Raw genomic sequence first — 21352 nt, forward strand, 5'->3', positions numbered from 1 at the left:
ATGGATGGATGGATAGGGAGGTGGATGGGTGGATGGGTGGGTGAATAGGTGGATGGGTGGATGGATGGATGGATGGATGGGTGGATAGATGGATGAATGGGTGGATGGATGGATGGATGGGGTGGATAGATGGATGGATGGATAGGGAGGTGGATGGGTGGATGGGTGGGTGAATAGGTGGATGGGTGGATGGATGGGTGGGTGGATGGGTGGATGGATGGATGGATGGGTGGATGGATGGATGGATGGATGGATGGATGGATGGGTAGATGGATGGATGGATGGATGGATGGATGGATGGATGGATGGGGAGTGGATAGATGGGTGGATGGATGGGTGGATGGATGGATGGATGGATGGATGGATGGATGGATGGATAGATGGGTGGATGGATAGATGGGTGGATAGATAGATGGGTGGATGGATAGATGGGTGGATGGATAGATGGGTGGATGGTGGATGGATGGATGGATGGATGGATGGGTGGATGGATGGATGGATGGATGGGTGGATGGATGGATGGGTGGATGGATGGATGGATGGATGGATGGATAGATGGATGGATAGATGGATGGATGGATGGGGGGTGGATAGATGGATGGATGGATGGGGAGGTGGATGGGTGGATGGATGGGTGGGTGGATGGATGGATGGATGGGTGGATAAGTGGATGGATGGATGGATGGGTGGATGGGTGGATGGATGAATAGATGGATAGGGTGGATGATGGATAGATGAGTGGATGGGTGGATAGATGGATAGATGGATGGATGAGGAGGTGGAGGGATAGATGGATGGATGGATGGATGGATGGATGGATGGATGGGTATATGGATGGCTAGGTTGCCCAACATTTCTCAGAAACAATCACAAGCAAAAAGACTCAGAACAATTCAAACGAGAAACACAACACACCCAGTGAAAGGGGTTTGACAATTCACTGAAAGAATTTTAAATACTTCTTTCAACACATTAACCTAGCATTTAAGATCGAAGTTGCCATGGCCTGCCATTGTTGTGACCCTAGAAGGAAAGGGTGCAGGAAGGGGCAAACAACTGATTGATAGAAGATGGGGGAGAGGAAGCAACATAACTCAAGATGCAGTGTGACTGCCCAGCACACACTCTCACACCACAGACAATGACTTCTTCCTGATCCTCTCTGCAGGTCCCCTCTTGCCTAGCTCATCAGCCTACACAGTGCTTCACTGTAGAGCAGAACAGCAAGTCCATTGTGCCGACCTATAACTGCCCTAGAAGAACAGATAGCAAAGTCAAGGCATTAGTGAACATCTGCATGCTGGAGGCCACCCCATAAGAAACAACAACAAAAACAACAAGCCACGGGATGCCTCCGATAGCAAGCTGCTGATGCCAGTCCTTTCCTCTGTCGGCCGGAGAGTTGATACCTCTTTACACACAAGGCTTCCTTCCAGTGAAGCTGGCTGAGGATTGAGGGAATGGGTTAGGAGGGTTGTGTTCATTTTTTTTTTCAGTAAAGAAAATAGAGTGTAGGGGAAAGTATAGTGGGCAAGAAGTGGCAAGGCCAAGTCAGGGCAACATAGAAAGTCCTCAAATGTAACAGAACCTGATTCTACTGGGCAGCCCTATTCTGTGACAATCCCCTTTGAGGGCTGGAGAGGTGGCTCAGTGGTTAAGAGGACTTACTGTTCCCAGTACCTATACAGCAGCTCACAATCACCCATAACTCCAGAACTTGGGGATGTGACATCCTTTTCTGACATAGGTAGCATCAAGCACACAGTTGATGCATATACATCCATACAGATAAAACACTCAGACACATAAAGATAAATGAATGTTTAAAAAAAAAAAAGATAGAGGGAAAGATTCCCTTTAGGTACTTCAGTGAAAAGAGGCTCTGGGGACCTTGTAATAAAATACACACAACTCTGGATGGTATCGTTGAGTGACAAGAAACCAGAATATCTGAATTCTCAGATATGACCTAGCCATCTCCTGGCCTGACTCAATGCACGTGTGTCCCGTATCTGCCACAGGACAGGCAACCAGCGGGCAACTGAGGGACATAAAGCAAGACCCACTTTCTTCTCAGACAGAGCTTTTGCTGGAGACACGTGTGCATTGACATTTCTTCTAGACTCCACATACAGCTCCAGCCTTACCTAGGACCTGCCTCCCCTGTGGTGGTGGCCAGGGGAAAACCCCTAACGTTACACAAGCAGACGAAAGAGAAGGACAGGCAGGGTAGTCAGTCAGCCCCACGTGGGGACCATTTCATCTGACCAGGCAACGGCAAAAATCTGAAAGCAGGATTGTGTTTTCCAGTACACCTCTGGTTTTTTTGTTTTGTTTTGTTTTGTTTTTTAAGGAAAATAGTTCTCATCTCTCCACAGCGACTGTCCTCTTCCCTCCCTTCAGGAGTCTTCTGCCTCCCTTTCTCCTGTCCCCACACACTCAGGAGACTTCATGACAGCAGACAGTCCCAGAAGTCACTGAGTTCCTATGTAGAGGCAGTCAACCTCCCTCGTCACATCAACTACCAAAGCCTCCTCAAGTGAAAGGTCATCAGTTGCCAGAGTAGCCTGCCTAGCATGCACGAACCCCTGGGTTCAATCCAGCACTGAGTGAACCAGACCTGGGGGCACATGCCTGCGATCCTACAATCCCAGGAGCAGCAGAAGCAGAGGGATTGGGAGCTTAGAAGTTCAAGGTCATCTTCAGCTACACTGAGGCCAGGGTGGGTTACTGAGAGCTCGTCTCACATGTACACACACATGTGCGGGTGCGCACACAAACATGGATGCTCGCACACACGTGCACACCCTCTTGCTTGTCCTCCATCTGCCCATCCCCCTCAGCTTAACCATTCTCCCCTTGTCGCCTCCTCCTGGTTACTCATTTCCTTCTCCTTGCCATACCCAGCAGCCACTTCCAGTCCATCATGTTGCCCTCCTGACCTCCAACAATCTTTACTGCACATGACTAGATCCTCCAAGGGCCAGAGCTCTACTCATTTGCTGAGCCCCCCTCAAGGATGTTTCCTGAGCCTGTGTAGGCAATGAACAAGGTCTAGTTCCTGCCCCTCCTCCCCACTCCATACCTACCACCGTGGCTCCAAATCATAAAAGAAAGGGCTTTCAACAGCTCAAAGCCCCTCCGTGCTCACTACCTCTTTATTATGTATTTATATTGTGTTGATGTGTTTTGCATGTATTGCGTGTTTTGCACAGCTTGGGTGCGGAAAGCAGAGGACAGGTTGCCAGAATTGGAGCAGTCTATCCTTAATATCTTATCTTTAATATCCATGTGAACCACAGATATTAAATTTAAGGTCATCAAGATTACCAACAAGCACCTTTACCCTCTAAGCCATCTCCCTAGCCCCTTCACTACCCCTTATAATAAAAAAAAAATGTTCAGTCCTGCAAACTTTGGGGAAATGCTACATGGTGATAATTCTCTTCACTGGGCACAAAGCCTATTCTTGAAATGAGCACTGTTCTAGAAGTATGGGAAGCATCTACTAGAAATACAAGCAAAGGACAAGTAATCGCTGATGAGCTTGGCCACCTGCTCCTGGGACCTCACCTCCACCCCTCTGCATCTCAGGACAGTCTGGCTTTTGTCTCTTACACAGCCCAAGGCAGGACTTACCTACCAGAAAAGTCAAGGAAATGAGTTTTCTCCCATCTAGTACATCTCGGGCCACCATTGGACCACACTACATCCTTGCAGGAAACCCACAAGATAGAGAACCAGCAACCCAGAAATAAACCCTTCTTCACCTATTCCTGACACAATCTAAATGGAATTTATGCCATTTGGTCATTCTATAATTGTCCTACCTCACTAACTGAATGCCTTAGGCAAACTCCTTGGCATATCTGTCCTTGTTTTCCCATCTATAAAGTAGATACTGGAATCAGAGTTTATGAGAGGTACTGTGAGGACCTCACGGGTGGACGTGAGAGAAGGTGCCAAGGGCAGTGCTCAGTAGATGCGCTATGGTTGTTGTTATCATAGTGCTATAGTTATTTTTACTATTATGACTGTTATTCACAGGATTGAAAAGGGAGGGAGACAGTGAAACAGATCAGTAGGTCAGCTGCCAAGACTGACAACTACATGGACCTACATGGAAGGAGAGAAAACATTTCACACACACACACTCACACACACAAAATGATGATCATCATCACGGATATCCTTTTCTAAAGGTGCCATGCGATATTGTACATTCCTGACACTGCCCTTCTGACTTGCTAGTGCTGACAGAAGAGCCCTTCAATAACACCCAGAAGCCACTAAACCTAACAGCTGCTAGAACCTACCAAGAAAAGTGAGGAGCAAATGGTTTGGGTCACTGGCTAAAGGTCACCCAAATCCTGATCTCCTGAAAGGAAAGAGATAAGAGAAGAGACGGGCTAAGGGTTAGGAACAGAACAAAGGTCAGGGACCTGCTGATACTCAGGAATGGGGAGGCCTGGACGGGGTGCTCAGAAGTCAGGGAAGAGTTAAGGGCAACAAAACTGAGATACATTTCAGGAATATCTGATTGTGAGTCACCCTGAGAATTTTTTCCACAACCCCAAACCATCAAAATGTCCTACTTTGTGAAGGAGTTGGAGGAGAGACAGAAAGGGAGAGAAAGAAAGCTGCTTCACTGGGTATTTTAAAACAAGGCATTTTGAACTCCAACAAGGAAGGCAGGATGCTGAGCAAGTCCCAGCAGGCCTTGCAAACAGTTCTGCAAGCCAGAGGCTCACCACAGGGCCTCTCCACTCTGGACACACAGTATGCTCCAATGACATATTTCCAACTTAAAATTTTAGTAATGTATGAGAATAGACACACCACTTACTCCTTGGAGTATTTAGATGTTGGCCTAGAATCCCAAGCCAACATCTTCAGTGATGTCAATTTAATAATAATAATAATAATAATAATAATTTTTTTAAAAAAACTTGCTGTTATCTATCCAGATCTCTTCCTGCCATGGTACCAGCCAGGGGTCTCTTAGCTTTGTAAAGATATAAATTGTAATGATGATAACTTTTAGAAGCCAGTTTAAGCAGGCATTGTGGTCCCACTCTGGAGGCTGAATTGGGAGGATCATGAGTTGAAGGTTAGCCTGGTCTTAATAAGGCCCTGTGTCAAAACAAAACAAAGCAAAACCAAAAGAAGACAGAGCTTGGATTTTGTTAAATTAAAAAACTAAAAACATGTTATTGATGTGGGTGCTAGTCCCAACTACTACCTGTTATATATTCAACATTTTGAATACAGTATAGCCCCTCTGAAATTCACAGAATTTAACCACTATTGTGAAGTGTTAAAATGGTAGAAACTTAATCCAACTTTGGCGTTTAGAGGCAGCACCCTTGGGAGGAATAGAAAGGAGAATAAGAGTTGAACACTCCTGAGTGAGCATTGATGTCTTTATAGGAAAGGGGATGAGAGAGAGAGAGGATTTCTCACTGTGCAATGTCCGGCTTCATCTCGTGGACCAGAACCATGAGCTAGCTAAGCCCTTGCTGGTTATAATTCACCCAGTATCAGTGCCAGCCAGTATTCCGTATCATCTTATTAGCAACAGCAACAAATTAAACTGCTCAGGTAAGTACATTCATGTCTTTGCACCTCCACATGCTCCTCTGCTCTGCTACCCAAGATTAACTTGATGGTGCCTTTTAGTTCAGTCAAGAAACATCTAGTGAGCGTCCACTCCAGGCCAGACATGTTCCCCGCATGGGATACAGAAGGTTCCTGCCCTCACTGGGTGACAAATTAGCTTCAGGATCCTATGACTGCCAAGAGCCTGGGCCAGCTACACCCAACATGATGTTTATGTGTCTCAGAAAGAGACAGGGCAGGGTTTCCGCAGGAGAGAACCTGAGGCTATGGGTGAGCAAGTCACCACTGACCAGTCCGTGCATGGGTCAATAGCACTTGCTCCTTTGCTGGTGATGACTGTTGTTCTTGTTTGTTAAGTTGCTAGAAGGTACTGGGTTTTTAGAAGCGTTAGGGGTTAAATGTGAGTATATTTTTGGTCTGTGCTGGGATTCCAAGTGGAACTGGAAGGGGGAGAGGGGCAGGAAAGAGTGAAGGTAAGGAAGGTCAAAGGGCAGAGGATGGCACAGCAGGGAAGAGGTGGGAGGGTTCTCAGCAAAGCCCTGATTCACTCACAGTCTCACCCTGGAATACTCACTCTTGGCTGGAAGAACAGCCAGTGCTCTTAACCTTTGACCCATCTCTTCTAGCCCCCACTTTTAGTATTGTAATTTAAAAAAATGATTTATTAGTTTGTTTTGAAATTCCAACATTAAGGTATATTAGCACATTATGTAAATATCATGGGAACAATTTATCATCATCACCATCATCACCATCACCACCCAGAGTGCAGGCTTCTACCTGCTACCTTATCTGCCTTGCAACATGCCTGCTGGCCCCAGGTTAGGCGCCTGACCTTCTGAGGGACCACAGAGCAAGCACAGGCTCTGGGGAATGGTGAAAAGGAAGTATGCCAACATAACATAACCACATATGCCACTCCCTCACTTCAGGCCAGGTCTATCTAAGCACTTGACCCCCACCAGACCCCCAGGACTACTCTACAGAAGAGAAGAGGCCTGGAGAAGGTGAAAGGTAGGTCACATGTGCTATTCCACTCAGTCATGTGTGACAGACTGCAGGTTCCCCAGGTTGGGTAGAACAGGGCGTAGGTGGAACCCAGCAGGACACAGGTGGGTCTCCCTGTGTGTATAGCCTGGATCTCTGGGGGCTAGCCTGAAACACAGATCCTTGAGCTTATCCAACTCTTTGGTGGTTCAGCAGATTGGAGGAACCCTGAAATATGACTTCTTATAAAGCTCTGCAGGTGACTAACAGGAGTGGCCACTGCCTACATTCCTCATGCACAGGAGAAAATGGAGATGTTAGAAATGACTGTTTGAGTCTCTCCCTCGTGGAGTAGCTTAGGAGAGCTCATATTTCCATTCAAAACCCAAAATGGCCGTCTGTAAGACAAGGCTAGAGAGATTATCCAGTTCTTGGGGTTAACAAGAAAGAGAACTGAGAATTGGATCCTTGTGGCTCACAGGAAGGATTCCTTAGGTGTCCTCTTCTTCCAGGGTAGTGGATAAATAAAGTTATTCCTCCATCTCCATCCAACTCCCTAAACTGGAAAGGTCACGGGAAGATGCAACGCAGAGAGATGAAGAGCAATGGAGCCTTAAAAATGAAGGGCCAGCAGACAAGATGGCACCAGGTCCTGCAAGGACCATTGACCAGCATGTCAGTCCAGCAGTACCCCGAACATTCCACTGATATGTCAGGGCTTAGGTCAAGTGGGGACACACACAGATTGGGGGGTGGGCGACTCCACTGCCAGAAATACGCACTGAAGTGACGCTGGGAGACAGAACAACATGTATGGCCCAAGAAGAGGAAAAGAATGTGAACCCAACATCAGCCGATGGTCATCCATGATTCAGAGATGCCCAAGGGAAAGGATGGCACAGGAAAGAAGTAGGAAACAGGACATGCTGGGATATGCCTATAATTCCAGGTCTCGAGAAGCTGGGGGGTGGGGGGGCTAATTCAAGTTCTCCTTGGATACAGGGTGAATTCAAGGCCAGCCTGAGATAGTCAAAAAACCCTGTCTTTAAATAAATAAATAAACAAACAAACAAGTTAAATTAATTAGATTAATTAAATAAATAAAAACAGGAAGGGAGCAAGGAGGGAGGAAGTAAGTGAAGAGTATAAACTGCTACTACATTTGGTTCTAAAAGATAACTTTACATTTTATAAGCCATTTGGGAAATAAAATAAAACTATTTCTAGGACATTAAAACTCTCAAAATTCAGGAACAATTGGCATCTTCCTTTAAAACTAAAATGGTGTTTGGACACAGAGCTTCCCACAGGGGACACCACTACCCTGTGAAGATTCAAGCAGAGGTGAGGGCATACAGGATGCCAGGGAAGCAATGGAAGCTGGGAGAACCACAGAGCCTACAGGAGGGGCCCATGAGACTGACACCTTGACCCTGGATTTCCAGCCTCCTCCGTGTGTCACAGGCTACATTCCCGGTGTTTACGCGCTCTAGTCTGTGCTACCTGTTACAGCAGCCCTTGCACGCTAATACACCCAGAGCCTTGCTGTTCTTCACCATGCCAATCAATGGAGCACACTGGCAACTTCTAGAAAGCCATCGTATTTTCCTTTATAGCCACTAAACTAGACATCATGGAGGGATTCACGGTAAACAAGACATAACATGTTCTCTTCAGGGGAAAGTGTGCCTCACCCGACACTTTCCAAAACGCCTCTGCATCTATTTGTCTCTTGCAGATGACGGGCCTTGCGTGGAGGTAGGGAAAGCCGGCCACGTTAGTATAGTTTACGTATGAGAAGACCAGGTTTTAGAGAGTTGGAGACAGCTTCAGAGCCTGCAGCATGAAATGGCAGCGAAGGAACAGAGGCCCCGAGAGCAGGGCTGTTCCCTGAAACTGTTTCTCTTAGCCTGCCTGGCTGCCTCCTTGGCAGGGCTAGGAGCCTCTTGTCTCCCCTGCAAGAGAAACCACTGAGCTGAGACAACTATGGATTTGGGGTGGGGGTGGGAGGGAGTTGTTAAGATCCAAAGCCTGCTCCAAGCAAGCTCCAGGAGGCCAAAGGGAGGTCGCACCACACAGGCCTGCTAAAGACAGATGCAGTCACAGCAGAAGGAGAGGCAGGTGCAGTCGCAGGCTCTTCAGGATTCCGCACTCGCTGTTGCTCCCCACCCTTCCACCCTGACCCTTCTACCACACAGGTTCCTAGTAACGGTGCTGCCCTGTGTTGTCAAAATAGTGAGGTGCCGGAAGGAATTCCAAATGAAATCAATGTGTCTCTGCAGCCTCCTAAATGTCTGTCACCGTGGTTGTAGCTAAACCCGCTAATGTGCTAAGCACTTTCTGGCGGTGCTGGGAGGGTAGGGCTGGTATTTTTGGGAGCTGGGAGGAGCTTGGAGGTGACACCCCTCTTAACCCAGGGAAGGAGGAACAGGCATGGAAAGCAAACCTCAAACACATCCCCTGAAGTCACTGGGCCGCCAAGCCATACTTCGAGATTCCTGAGGCACCAGGTATGTGGGCAGAGAGAGAACAAACTCAGTCTGGCAAGCAGGGACGCAGCGTAGAAGCTTCTCAGGCTAGGACTGCAAGGGACAGCGTGCTCTAAAATGTGGCTGGCAGGGGACCTTTTTTCTGCTGACGCAAAGCAGCAGCATGCAATGCTGGCCAGGAGACCAGGCAGCCAGGCTTGGCCCTGGCTCAGCTTTTCTTAGTTGGCAGGGGCAGGGTCATGATGACCAAACAAAGCAAAAAGATGACAGATATTCAGAGGCAGGCAGGCAGGAGCCCTGACCCCTCAGAGGGCCTAGGGATATGCGATGCATCCTGGAGAGGAGGAGTGACAATAGCAACTCCCACCATCCAGGGTACTGGGTTCCCCAGACACACTGCACTATCCGTTTTCTCAGGAGCCCTTTGAGAATGGCTTAAACATGACACAGAGAGGGGAGCAGCCCCCTCACCCTGAATCTGAATCCATACAAGATCCTGGTCCGTCTTCATCCCTGGTGAACTCACACCTCTTAGGGAAAACCAGAGGAATTTGGAAGTGAGGAAGCTGAGAACAGGGCCAAGTGGTAGCCCTGCTGGAGAGAGGAGTCCTTCCCAGGGCCACTGTGTGACAGGAAGTGTCATGACAGGGGAGGCTGCCCAGGTAAGGAAGAAGAAGGGCCATCCTGGGAACAGAGAAGCCAATAAAACCCTGATGAGATTCAATCTGGAGGAGAAAGGGAAAAAAAAAATTCCAGCTGATAGTGGCTGCTGAGAGCTGCGACTTTAAAGCCCCTCTGGCAAAAGGTTCTTCAGACTCTTGCAAACCCCAACCACACAGCCAGCCAGCCAGCCACCTCCCAGCCAGCAGCACACAGTGCTTCTGCTGAGTATGAGCAAACCCACAAACATCCAGGCAGACCTAACCCTCCTCTGCCTGCCATCCGCCCCTGCCTCTGGGCCAGGCTTCCTAAAGAAGGTGTCCTCACTGCAGCTGGAGATGGTATAGTTTATCAATCAGGGCCACTCGGAGCCAGGAGCGGAGACCTCGGCCTCAACATGGCAACGAGTGCTTAGCCCTCGGAGTCTTGTGTTTTAATCTACAAACATGGAAACGATGAAGCTGCTCTTGGGAAGCTGGAGAGATGTGGATGAGATGATGAAAGCTAGATTCTGGGCACAAAGTGTGGTGGGGGGGAGAGGTCCATGTAAGTTGGTCCCTCTCCTTCCTTTCTTCCTTTGTTCCTTCTTTCCTTCCTTTCTTCCTTCCTCCCTCCCTCCCTCTAAGCACCACATTCATTACAGGGACATTATAACTCAGTAGGAATTTATGAGTTTGGAGAAACAAAGGCATATGCATGTACAACCAACCACCAGTAATGAGTTCATGGAATCTCCTCTATACCTAGTACACACATAGCTGCCCACCCAACTCTTTCCCTTCCTCCACCTGCTTGGAATTACTTACCTGGAAGTCTCTTTTTAGTAAGATGACTCTGTTTTACAATCCCATGAGGACACAAACCATGCATTCTCCCCAGGAGAAAACAACGTTCCAGAGCCCATAATTTAAATGGTGACTCAGTGTTGTGTTTTTGCAGCCCCACAAAAGCCTTTCTTCAGTGTCCCCACTTCCATTCAGATTTCACATGGCTTGTCCCTTTTCTGGAAGCCCAATGCAGTTGATCTGTATTTGTCACATAAGCTCATCAAAATCTGTCTGTGTCACATGCGGAGGGGCTGGGGATGTAACACACACCTATAATCCCAGCACTTGGGAGATGGAGACAGGAGTAGTGAGTTCAAGACCAGCCTGGGCTACAGGAGAGCCTGTCTCAAAGAATTAAAAAAAAAAAAAAAAAAAGAGGAAAGGAGAGGAAAAACATTCCAAGTGCTGATCTGATTTTACTTTTTATATCCCCACAATATGAAGCACCTGCTGGGAAGTCAATACTACACTGATTCCAAACCAGACAGACATCCCAACACTTTTAATTTCATAAACCTTAACCCCTACCTCATCCTCTGCAGAAGAATTAACTCAAACTGGGCTGGAGAGCTAAGTGTAAGAGCGAAAACTATAAAAGTTCTAGAAGAAAAATTGGAAGAAAATCCTGTTCATCTTAAACAAAAATTCCTTTAACAAGGGCATCCCCACAATGTTGGATTTCATCAAAATTTAAAATAAAACACAAGCCATAGACTGCAAGGAAATATTTGCAGAAAGCATATCTGATAATGGATGTCTAGTCAGAATATATAAAGAACTCCTAAAATTTAATAAGACAAATGATCCAATTTTTTTAATAGACAAAAGAACTGAACAGACATTGCATAAAGAATGAGCTACAGATGGCCAAAAAGCATGGGAAAAAGTGTTCAATGTCATTAGTCATCAGGGAAATGCAATTAAAAGCACAGTGAGATAGCATTAAACTTCTATTATAGAAAGACTGACAATGGGGAAGCACTGGCTAGGATACATTGTAACTAACTCTCGAGCACCGTTGGTAGAAACACTAGATGCGATTGCCACTTTGGAAAGCAATCTGGCAGTGCCTTAGAAAGTTAAATAAGCACTTGGAGGACAGCAATCCCATGCCTAGGCACTTGGGCAAACTCTCAAGAAGCATGAAAACATGTTTACACAGAGACCTGCATATGAATGTTCCTAACAGCATCATTCTTAACAGCTCAAACCTGGAAGCAATCCAAGTGCTCCTCAGCTGATGAATGCGCACACATGCTATGGTACAGCCATGCCGAAAATGGCATCCATTCGTGTGATAAGCTTGGTGAATCCTAAGTCTACTCTATTAGTTTCTTTTTGCTACTATAACAAACCGCTACAAACTTATGGCTTAAAACAAGGCCAAGGTTTTATCTGTAAGGCCACATGGCCAATGTCAGCCTCATTTGACCAGGATCAAGGTGTCAGAAGGACTAGTTCCATGAGAGGATTGAGAAAAATCTGTCTCCTCATTTTATACAAATCCTAGAGGCTCATGGCCTCTCTCCATGCAGTGATGCTGTGCCTTCCCATCCTCCACTCTCTTCACCTACGCTAGGAGGAACAGGTGCTGGCTCAAAAGGAGCAGCAAGTCGTGGAAACTCACAAGTCATTTCCTATCTCCAAGATGAGTACATTGAAGGCTGGGGGCATAGCTCAGTGGCAGAGTGCTTGTCTAGCATGCCCGAGGGCCTGGGTTTGAATCCCAGAACTACTGAAAACAAAAGCAAGCCTACAGAGATGGCTTGGTGGTTAAGGAACCCGCTGAACAAATGTTGGCATGGGTGTTTGCATCCCTAGCAGCTACATAAAAAGCCAGGTATGGTGCAGCATGTCTGTAAACCCTATGCTAGGGAGACAGGGACCGGGGACTCTGGCTAGGCAGTCTAGCTAACGTGGTGAGCTCTGGCTTCAAGGAGAGATCTTGTCTCAATAACAACAACAACAACAACAACAACAACAACAATAATAATAATAATAATAATAATAATAATGCAAAACACTGGATATCAACTGCTAGCTTCCATTTATAGGTTTGTTCACGTGTATACACACACATACACACATACACACACATACATACACATAGATGCATACGTGCATATACACACATACATACATACACACACATGTACATACATACACACAAACACACACACACATGCACACAGAAAACACAAACACCAAAAAAGACAAGTAAAATATGATTCAAGAGAATCAAATATTGCAGTCTGTCCGGGATGTAATAAATCACAGACAATCCCAAGGTCTCTGAATCTGAACACAGAGTCTTTTCTGTTACATGGGAGTTCTTACTCTTCTCAGACTTAACTAGGAAGCCTTAGGCTGCATGGGCAGCACCGTAAAGTCCCAGAGGCCAGCACTCCACCCCACTCCCACATGCCTTTGCTCCTGTGCACTACACCAGCACCAGCACAAATCTACATCAGCATGACGCTGGTTTTCTCCATCTCCCCATCCTGTGACCAGCTGATCCCCAGTCACAGGACAAAGGAACTATAACCGCTAAAGGGCTGGGGTCTGCACCCTGCTTTATGTCTCCTGGCATTCATCCACTTTGGTTGCTTTATTTGGCCTTCCCCGACATTGAGGCTAATGGTGCAGATATTATCAACCCTGTCAAAAACATACTCAGGTAGAAGCCTAGATGAGAATCTTACCCAACCCCAACCCACTGATACCACAGTGCCTGTCATCTTAGAGAACAGTCCCTAGGCTACCTCCTAGCTAGGGCGGAGCCCCTCATCAGCAAGATGGAAAACACGGGACCCTGCCCTGCCTACACACCACCTATAAATGAAAAAGGAAGAAAAAAGTAAAGAAAACTGGGGCTGGAGAGGCGGTTCAGTGGTTCAGAACACTCAGTGTACCAGCATACACCTTAATCCCAGCACTCAGGGAGCAGATGTGGACAGAGTTCAAGGCCAGCCATGATGAGTTTCAGGACAGCTACAGAGAGACACCTTGTCTCAAAACAACAAAGAATACTTGTTACTCTTCCAGAGGACCCAAGTTCAGATCCCATAACCCACATCAGCAGCTCACAGCCACCTGTAACCCCAGCTCCAAGCCGATCTGACGTCCTCTTTAACTCCATGAGATCCTACGTTTATGTGACATGCACATAAATAAAAGCAATAAAAGCAAATTTAAAAAGGAAAAAAAAAGTAGCACATACAAGCACTTTACAGGCTTTTAAATGCTTTATCCAAAAAGGAGAGATGCTTCTGATTATAACCGTTGCTAGTATTCTCTAGAAGTGAATAGTTGTCACTTACTTTACGCTCCATCTCTGAAGTTTCTCCTCCTGCTATCTTTAGCTCTAGTTAAAGCAGAGCTAGCCTCTGCAACATCCCAACAGGAATCGCAAGGTCGAATCGTTAATGCCTCCCCCCAGCTTTACCTATTCTGAAATCAGACAATTGCCCACATCACCCCCTCCCCAATCCCATCCTCAATCCTTCAGCAATCAGTCCCTCTCCAAGGCAACAGAGTGCTAGCGCCACCCGTCCGCCCTCATCCATTTGGTGTCTCTCCAATCAGACCAACCATGATGCTAACATGTGAGGCTATAGGACATCCCAGCCCCCTCTCAAGCCTCACAACTCACAGCTGGATAGATGCAGCTCCTCCACAGGACAGCTCCATCCCACACAAGCTAAGTGCCCCTCTTTTCTTCTTTAAGGGGTGTGGGTGCCCATGCTCTTTGTGTGCACGAGTGCCTACATATGTGTACATGTAGATGTAGAGGCTGTAAGTCCACCCCCAGTGTCCTTCCCTGGAAGACATGCACCTTGCTTTCTGAGACAAGTTCTCTCACTGAAATGTGGGGGTCACCATTTAAGCCAGGCTGGCTGGCCAGTGAGTCCCCAGGATCCCCCAGTCTTCAGCTTCCGAGGGGCTCGGATCACAAGCACATGACACCTTTTTACTCAGGTGCTGGGCGTTGAACTCAGGTCCTCTTGCTTGAGCATGTCACTAACTGAGCTGTGCACCCAGATCCAGCCCTTTTCACTCCTTATGCACCTTCCACATTTGTTCTTCTCTTTCCTCCTATTCAGTTATATGAAGTGTCAAGAGCAACTTTACCTAAGCCCAAACAGATGCCAGGTGAATCAAGGAGTCATGCTGGTTCTTTCTTCTATCAATTTTTAAAAGTCTCATAGAGGTGCAGAGGTAGCTTTGTTGTAGGTGCTTACCCTAGCTCTAGGTTTCACACCCAACCCCCAAGGGAAAATATCCAATGGATTGAACAAATAAATATCTACCTGATTGCTGACAGGGGTTATAATTTCTTAGCCACGAGAGAATTAATCAGAAGTTTGATGACTAATAGCTAATGTATATGTATTTTACTTATTTTTATTTAACATTGTTTATTGTTTGGGAGGGGAGGGTACATACTTTCCAGGGACTCATGCAGGTAGAGGTCAGAGGACAACTCTCAGGAGTCAGTTCTTCCACTGAAGGACCTGGGGTCAAAGCCAGGCCCTCACAGTTGACAGCAAGCTTAATATCCAGTGAGCCAATTTGCTGGACCTTATTTCTTTTAACCAGCTCTCCACATTCAAATATAAATCTTAGGACTAGCAAAACAGCACAGTGAGTAAAGGCTCTCTCCCCAAAGCCTGACCTGAGTTCTGTCCTCCAGATCCACTCGGCGGAAGAAAGCACCCACTGCCTTCTGACAGCACCCAAGCTTGTGTAGACACACACACACACACACACACACACACACACACACACAATAGAGTTGTACCAACACATAGAACTGGGCCTGTACTTCACACCACCCAACATAGTCAAAATGGATTCTAGAGTCACAGCAAACACTAAGATTATAAGACTTCCAGAAGAAGGCATTGTGGGAAGTCTTCAGGACATCTGCGTAGTCAAGAGTCTTGGGACACACACACACACACACACACACATACACACACACCAAAAAAAGAAAAACTATAAATGAAAAAATCTATTCGAAATTCATCAAAATTTTAGAATTCTGCTTTTTCAAAGATATAGTTACAGATAGGGGTATAGTTACACAACAGTGCAAATATAATTAATTATAATAAATTATGCAATTAACAAGATCAAAATACCTTTACTCTGTTTTTCATTTGTAGGGAGGTTGGGATGGAGCCCAGGGTACCAGCTCCACCACTGAGATCCACCTCCAATGTTATCTTTTACTATAACTATTTTTTAAAAAATAAGATTTTATTTAAAAAAAAAAATCAGGCCACCTAAAAGAAAGTAGTCTCTGTGTACATATTATATACAGAATACATATAGGAAGTTCATATATATATATATATATATATATATATATATACATATATATACATATATGTACGTGCATATATGTGTGTTCATATGTGTATACATATATATGTGTGTGTGTATATATATATACATATATATATAGAGAGAGAGAGAGAGAGAAAGAGAGAGAGAGACACCTATATATCCACAATATATAAAGAACTGTGAACCAGGCATGGTAAGTCATGCCTTTAATCCCAGCACTCAGGAAGCAGAGGCAGGTGGATCTCTAAGTTTGAGGTCAGTCTGATATACAGAGCAAGTTCCAGGACAGCCAGAGCTATACAGAGAGACCCTGTCTCATGGATGATGGGAGGGGGATGAAAACTTTGGCAACTCAACCAGATAAATGGGCCAATAAAAAGAATGGGCAAATATTTTAACAGACCTTTCACAAAAGAAGACAGCAATGAATGAATAAGGAAATGAATATGCTTAGCACCATGGGCTCATGCTTTGCTGGGGCAGTGTAAAATGGTGCAGCCACTTCAGGAAATGCTACAGTAGTTGGAGAAAAACTTGCAGCAGGAGAGATGCTCAAAGCGCTCACTGCTTTTCTACAGGACAAGAGGTAGGTTCCCAGCACCCACGTTAGAAGGTTCACAACTGCATGTCACTCCAGCTACAGGGGTTCTCCTGCTCGCTGCTGGCCTCTGTGGACACCCACAACTCACACAAACTTACACATGTACACACAAATGAAAATAAAAATGAACATTTTAAATAAAGAAACATGTACTAGTCACATGCCTGGGAAGTTCCACTAAGTATTCTCTCCCATAGGAAGCAGGCAAGCACTCATTCTGATTAAAAAAAAAAAAAAAAAAAAAAAAAAAAAAAAAAAAAAAGAAAGCTCACATAGGGCTGGAGAGATGACTCAGCTGTTAAGAGTACTGACTGCTCTCCCAGAGGTCCTGAGTTCAAATCCCAGCAACCACATGGTGGCTCACAACCATCTGTAATGGAATCTGATGCCCTCTTCTGGTGTGTCTGAAGACAGAGACACCATACTCACAGACAGCATACTCACATACATAAAATAAATCTAAAAAAAAAGAAAAGAAAAAGGCTCACGTATAGATGCTGTCCTAACTTAAACCATACTATTCCAAGTTGGAAACAGATCACCTATCTGTCAGCTGAAAAGAATTATAAAAATTGTGGTGAGTGGATTAAAAAGTGTCAGCATGTTACATTAATTAATGAGATGCTCCCAGCAATAAAAATAAGTTATCAATATACAACAAGAAAAGCAAGTCTTAGAGAAGAGGAGGCTAGGTGAAATGAACTAGATTCAAAAGCATACACATTATATGATTCTGTTTATGTATAATTTTAGATCCAGAGAAACTCATCTATGGTGACATAAAGAAATCAGTGGCTGCTGAGAATAGAGGTAGAGCTGACTACAAAGACACACAAGATATCTTTTAAGATTCTAAAGTATCCTGTTGTGGTTACATAGGAAACAGAGATAAATACATTTTTCAAACTCCTAGAAGATGTAAGTTAAAGTACATTCTACTGGATGTAAACTGTAACAGTATAATGTTGGTTTAAAACCTTTTGTGAGGTGCCTGTTGAGATGGCTTAGCAGGTAAGAGTATAGATTGCTCTTCCAAAGGTCCTGACTTCAAATCCCAGCAACCACATGGTGGCTCACAACCACCCATAATGAGATCTGATGCCCTCTTCTGGTGTGTCTGAAGAAGCTGCAGTGTACTTACTTATAATAATAAGTAAATCTTTGGGCCGAAGCAAGCAGAGACTGAGGGAGCGGGGTCAACCGAAGCGAGCAGAGGTCTTAAAAGGCAATTCCCAACAATCAGATGAAGGCTCACAACTATCTGTACAGCTACAGTGTGCACTCATATACATAAAATAAACAAATATACCTTTAAAAAAAAAAAAAACCTTTTGTGAGGCTAGGCCCAACAATGCACATATGAAATCCCAGAACTTGGCTATTCTTGCCTATGTAGTGGTAAAGATTAGCCTATCCTTCGTGAGACCTTTTCTAGGGGGAAAAAAAAGGTCCTCGCTTTGGCAACACATAAACAATACAGAGATTAGAATAGCCTTGAACAAGGTAAAATGTTTGTCATGTGTCTGACAGGTGTCCATTTCAATATATAAAGGTGTTCAATATATAAAGGTCTTTTGAAGTCACTAGAGTACTAAGACTTTAGTAAATAAATACTAAACAATGCAGAACTAAATAACCAAATCACAAGAACTAAATAAAGAAAAACAAGAGAGAAAGAGAGGATCAGTGAGATGTTCAGCAGGTAAAACCATTTGCCACCAAGCCTGACAACCTGAGTTTAAGCTTTGGATCCCACACCATTAGAGCTAGACAGACTCCTACAAGCTATCCTTGACTTTAATGCATGTCTGTGCACACTCATACACAGAGAAGATGAATGAATAAGAGAACAAAAACTTTTCAGGGAGTGGGCCCTTTGCCTTGCCTGGGAAGCACAGTAGAGCTAACCCAGGTGGTGAGAGAGGGCAGCTGACCCCACTGACTCATCTCCCCTGTGGTGGCAAATGGGCACAGGAGAGATGTCCACCACCACCCCTTGCCCCAAGCCACCTGAAACAGACAGAAGAGCTGGTCATGAGAGTGGAGAGCTGGCCCTGTGCTTCACCAGCTGTAGTGCTCTGGAGAGGGGGCACTGTTCCTCACCTGGGCTGTCAGTAGAGCTGGCCCTGGTAGCTAAGGCATCGGTATGCCTCCCGCAGAGACATCAGAGCAAGAGAGCTGACCCTGCCCCTTGCCAGCTACAGCATTGAGTAGCCTCGTTGGGGCAATGCTGGAGAGCTCCACCCTGGTGGTGCATGTGCAGGAAAGCTAACAACAGGCTTACCAACTCAGCTACCTCCCAGGCTCAGATCCAGGACTTTAAGTTGGCTCACCCTAACATCTAACATCTACCTAGTCTGCCATCCACTGGAGTGCATGAAAAGGCCAGTCTTGTGACCCAAAGCTGCAGGTTCTCCTTGACACAGGACAACAACAGGATAGCTGAGAGGAGTCCCAGTGAGGATCCAGTATTGATAGAGTAGCAAAAGCCAGAGGCCTCAAAACAGACCAGTGGCTCACGGCAATGAACATTTGCAAGTAAAGATATGTGGACAAAAGGGTATATGACACACTACAGCTTCCATGACAAGTTTTTGTTTTTTTCTTATTTTATTTTATTTTGAGGGAAGCAGGTTTCAAGGATAGAGAGCAGATACAAAGGGAGGGGAGATTCATGGGAATGGGTGTGTGATGTGACATTCACAAAGAATCAATAAAAAGTTTTTTTAAAAATTATTAAAGAAACAAGTAGAGGGGCTGGTGAGATGGCTCAGCGGGTAAGAGCACTGACTGTTCTTCCGAAGGTCCTGAGTTCAGATCCCAGCAACCACACGGTGGCTCACAACCACCTGTAATAAGATCTGACGCCCTCTTCTGGTGCAGAACGAGCAGGGCAGGAGCGAACAGGGCCGGCAGAGGTCCTGAGTTCAATTCCCTGCAACCACACACATGATGGCTCACAGCCATCTGTACAGCTACAGTGTATTCATACACATAAAATAAAATAAAATAAATCTTAAAAAAAAAAGAAACAAGTATAATAGCTAACTAAAAAATTAAGACAATAAATCACTGCTTCACCAATCATATCAGCACCCCTTTGTTTCTGTCTTGGTGAAGTGGCATGTGGAGAGGTGGACATTCAGGTGTGGTCTAAGAATGTAAATTATATTCTGGCTACAGGTCAACAGCAGTAAGGTCCAGCGCCATAACAACTATGGTGATTTAAATGAGACATGTCCCTCTCAGCCTCAGATATATGAACACATGGTGTCCAGTGGGTAGCACTGTTTGGGAAGGTTCAGAAGGCGTGACCTTGCTGGAGGAGGTTCGTCGCTCCCTGGAGATGAGCTTTACCAGCATTAGTCTCACCTTGTTTCCAGCTCTCTGCTTTATGCTTGCAATTGAGCTGCAATCCCTCAACTTCCTGCTTCTGTGGCCATGCGGGCTGCTTGCTGCCGTGCCTCCCTGTGGTGATGGGCTCATCACTCTGGAACCGTAAGCCCAAATGCAAACTCTCTCTTCTACATGTTATCTTCATCATGGCACTTTTTATCCCATTAACAGACAATTAATAATGCAACAATTTTCAGCATAGTTAAGCCAGCTCTAGGAAACTATGCTAAGGAATGATTTTAAAAATGAACCAATCAAAAGAAGACATTTAGAGATCAGCAGAAGGTCCCAGTCAGTGAATATTTCCTTTCTAAGCATGAAGACCTGCGGTCCTTTCTTGAGCACCTTGCAAACATTGCATGTGATCAGGAACACTTGTAATCCCAGAGCTGGGGAAGAGGAGACGAGCACATAGATCCCGGGGCTCACTGGTCAGCTACTCTAGGCAAATCAGCCAGCTCCAGTTTAGTGAGAGACCCTTTCTCAAAATAGAGAAAGACTGAAGAAGACACCTAATGTTGACTTCTGCCCTCCATGTGCAGGGATATGCAACAAGAATGTACATACAACTTTTGTTACTGACTCGTTTATACCAACAAGAAACCACTTAGAGGGCTGGAGAAATGGCTAAGCATTTAAGAGTCCTGACTGCTCTTTGAGAGGATCCAGGTTCAATTCTCAGCACCCACATAGAAGCTCACAACCTCCTGCCCCAGAGGATCAGATGCTGCTCTTTTGGCCTCCATGGTCTCCAGGCACCCGTGTGGTGTGCAGACAGACACGCAGACAAAATACCTATACACGTCATTTTTTTTCCATTAAAAAAAAATAAATGATCTAAAACAAACCATCAGGAAAACAGTCAGAGATCAATATTTGTCCAAGGTAAGAACATAACAGATATCTTTCAATTCACCCAACTCGTATTACATACGAACTTCAGAAATAAGCGAGAAGTCCAGATGACTTCACATGTATGAATTAAACATGGGCACACATGACTTAACATGTATGAGGAAAGCATATTCAATTTTTCCCATTGAAGTAAGAATTGAAAATCATCTAAATGCCTATCAAGAGATGTGAAATTAAATAAATTACATATCCACACTTGAAATACCTTATTTAAAGTAGGATTATAAGTCATACAGATCTTATCTACCCAGCATGTTTGAAGCCTTGGATTCAAACCCCTGGTACTGTGAATAAAGAGGGATGGGGTTGTGAGTCTACTATCAAATAAAAAGAAAACAAAGTACATTATGGGAAGGGGAGAAAGAGAGGGAGGCAGTAGGGGGGATGACAGGAGCCTCAAAGTATACTGTGTGCTTCAGAGAAAATGACTTTATATCACCCTTTATAATAAAACTAAAATATGAAAGATTTAGTCCAGGACACTTGGAAAAGCAACTTTTGAGTGG

General features: G+C 45.2%; 1 protein-coding gene across 4 annotated transcripts in view; it reads right to left on the minus strand.

Moving 5' to 3' along the window:
* Dpf3 (double PHD fingers 3) overlaps nt 1-21352 on the minus strand; it is a 285974-nt gene that overhangs the window by 194725 nt on the left and 69897 nt on the right. Inside the window, exon 1 of one of the 4 annotated variants that reach the window (XM_031357678.1) lies at nt 9053-9528. The exons of the other annotated variants lie outside the window; for them this stretch is intronic. Coding sequence (XP_031213538.1) covers nt 9053-9063 — 11 coding nt within the window. The 5' untranslated portion in view covers nt 9064-9528. Of the gene's footprint in view, nt 1-9052; nt 9529-21352 lie in introns of those variants that run through there. 4 annotated transcript variants of the gene reach the window in all.

This window comes from Mastomys coucha, unplaced genomic scaffold, assembly GCF_008632895.1.
Source record: "Mastomys coucha isolate ucsf_1 unplaced genomic scaffold, UCSF_Mcou_1 pScaffold6, whole genome shotgun sequence".
Lineage (NCBI taxonomy): Eukaryota > Metazoa > Chordata > Mammalia > Rodentia > Muridae > Mastomys > Mastomys coucha.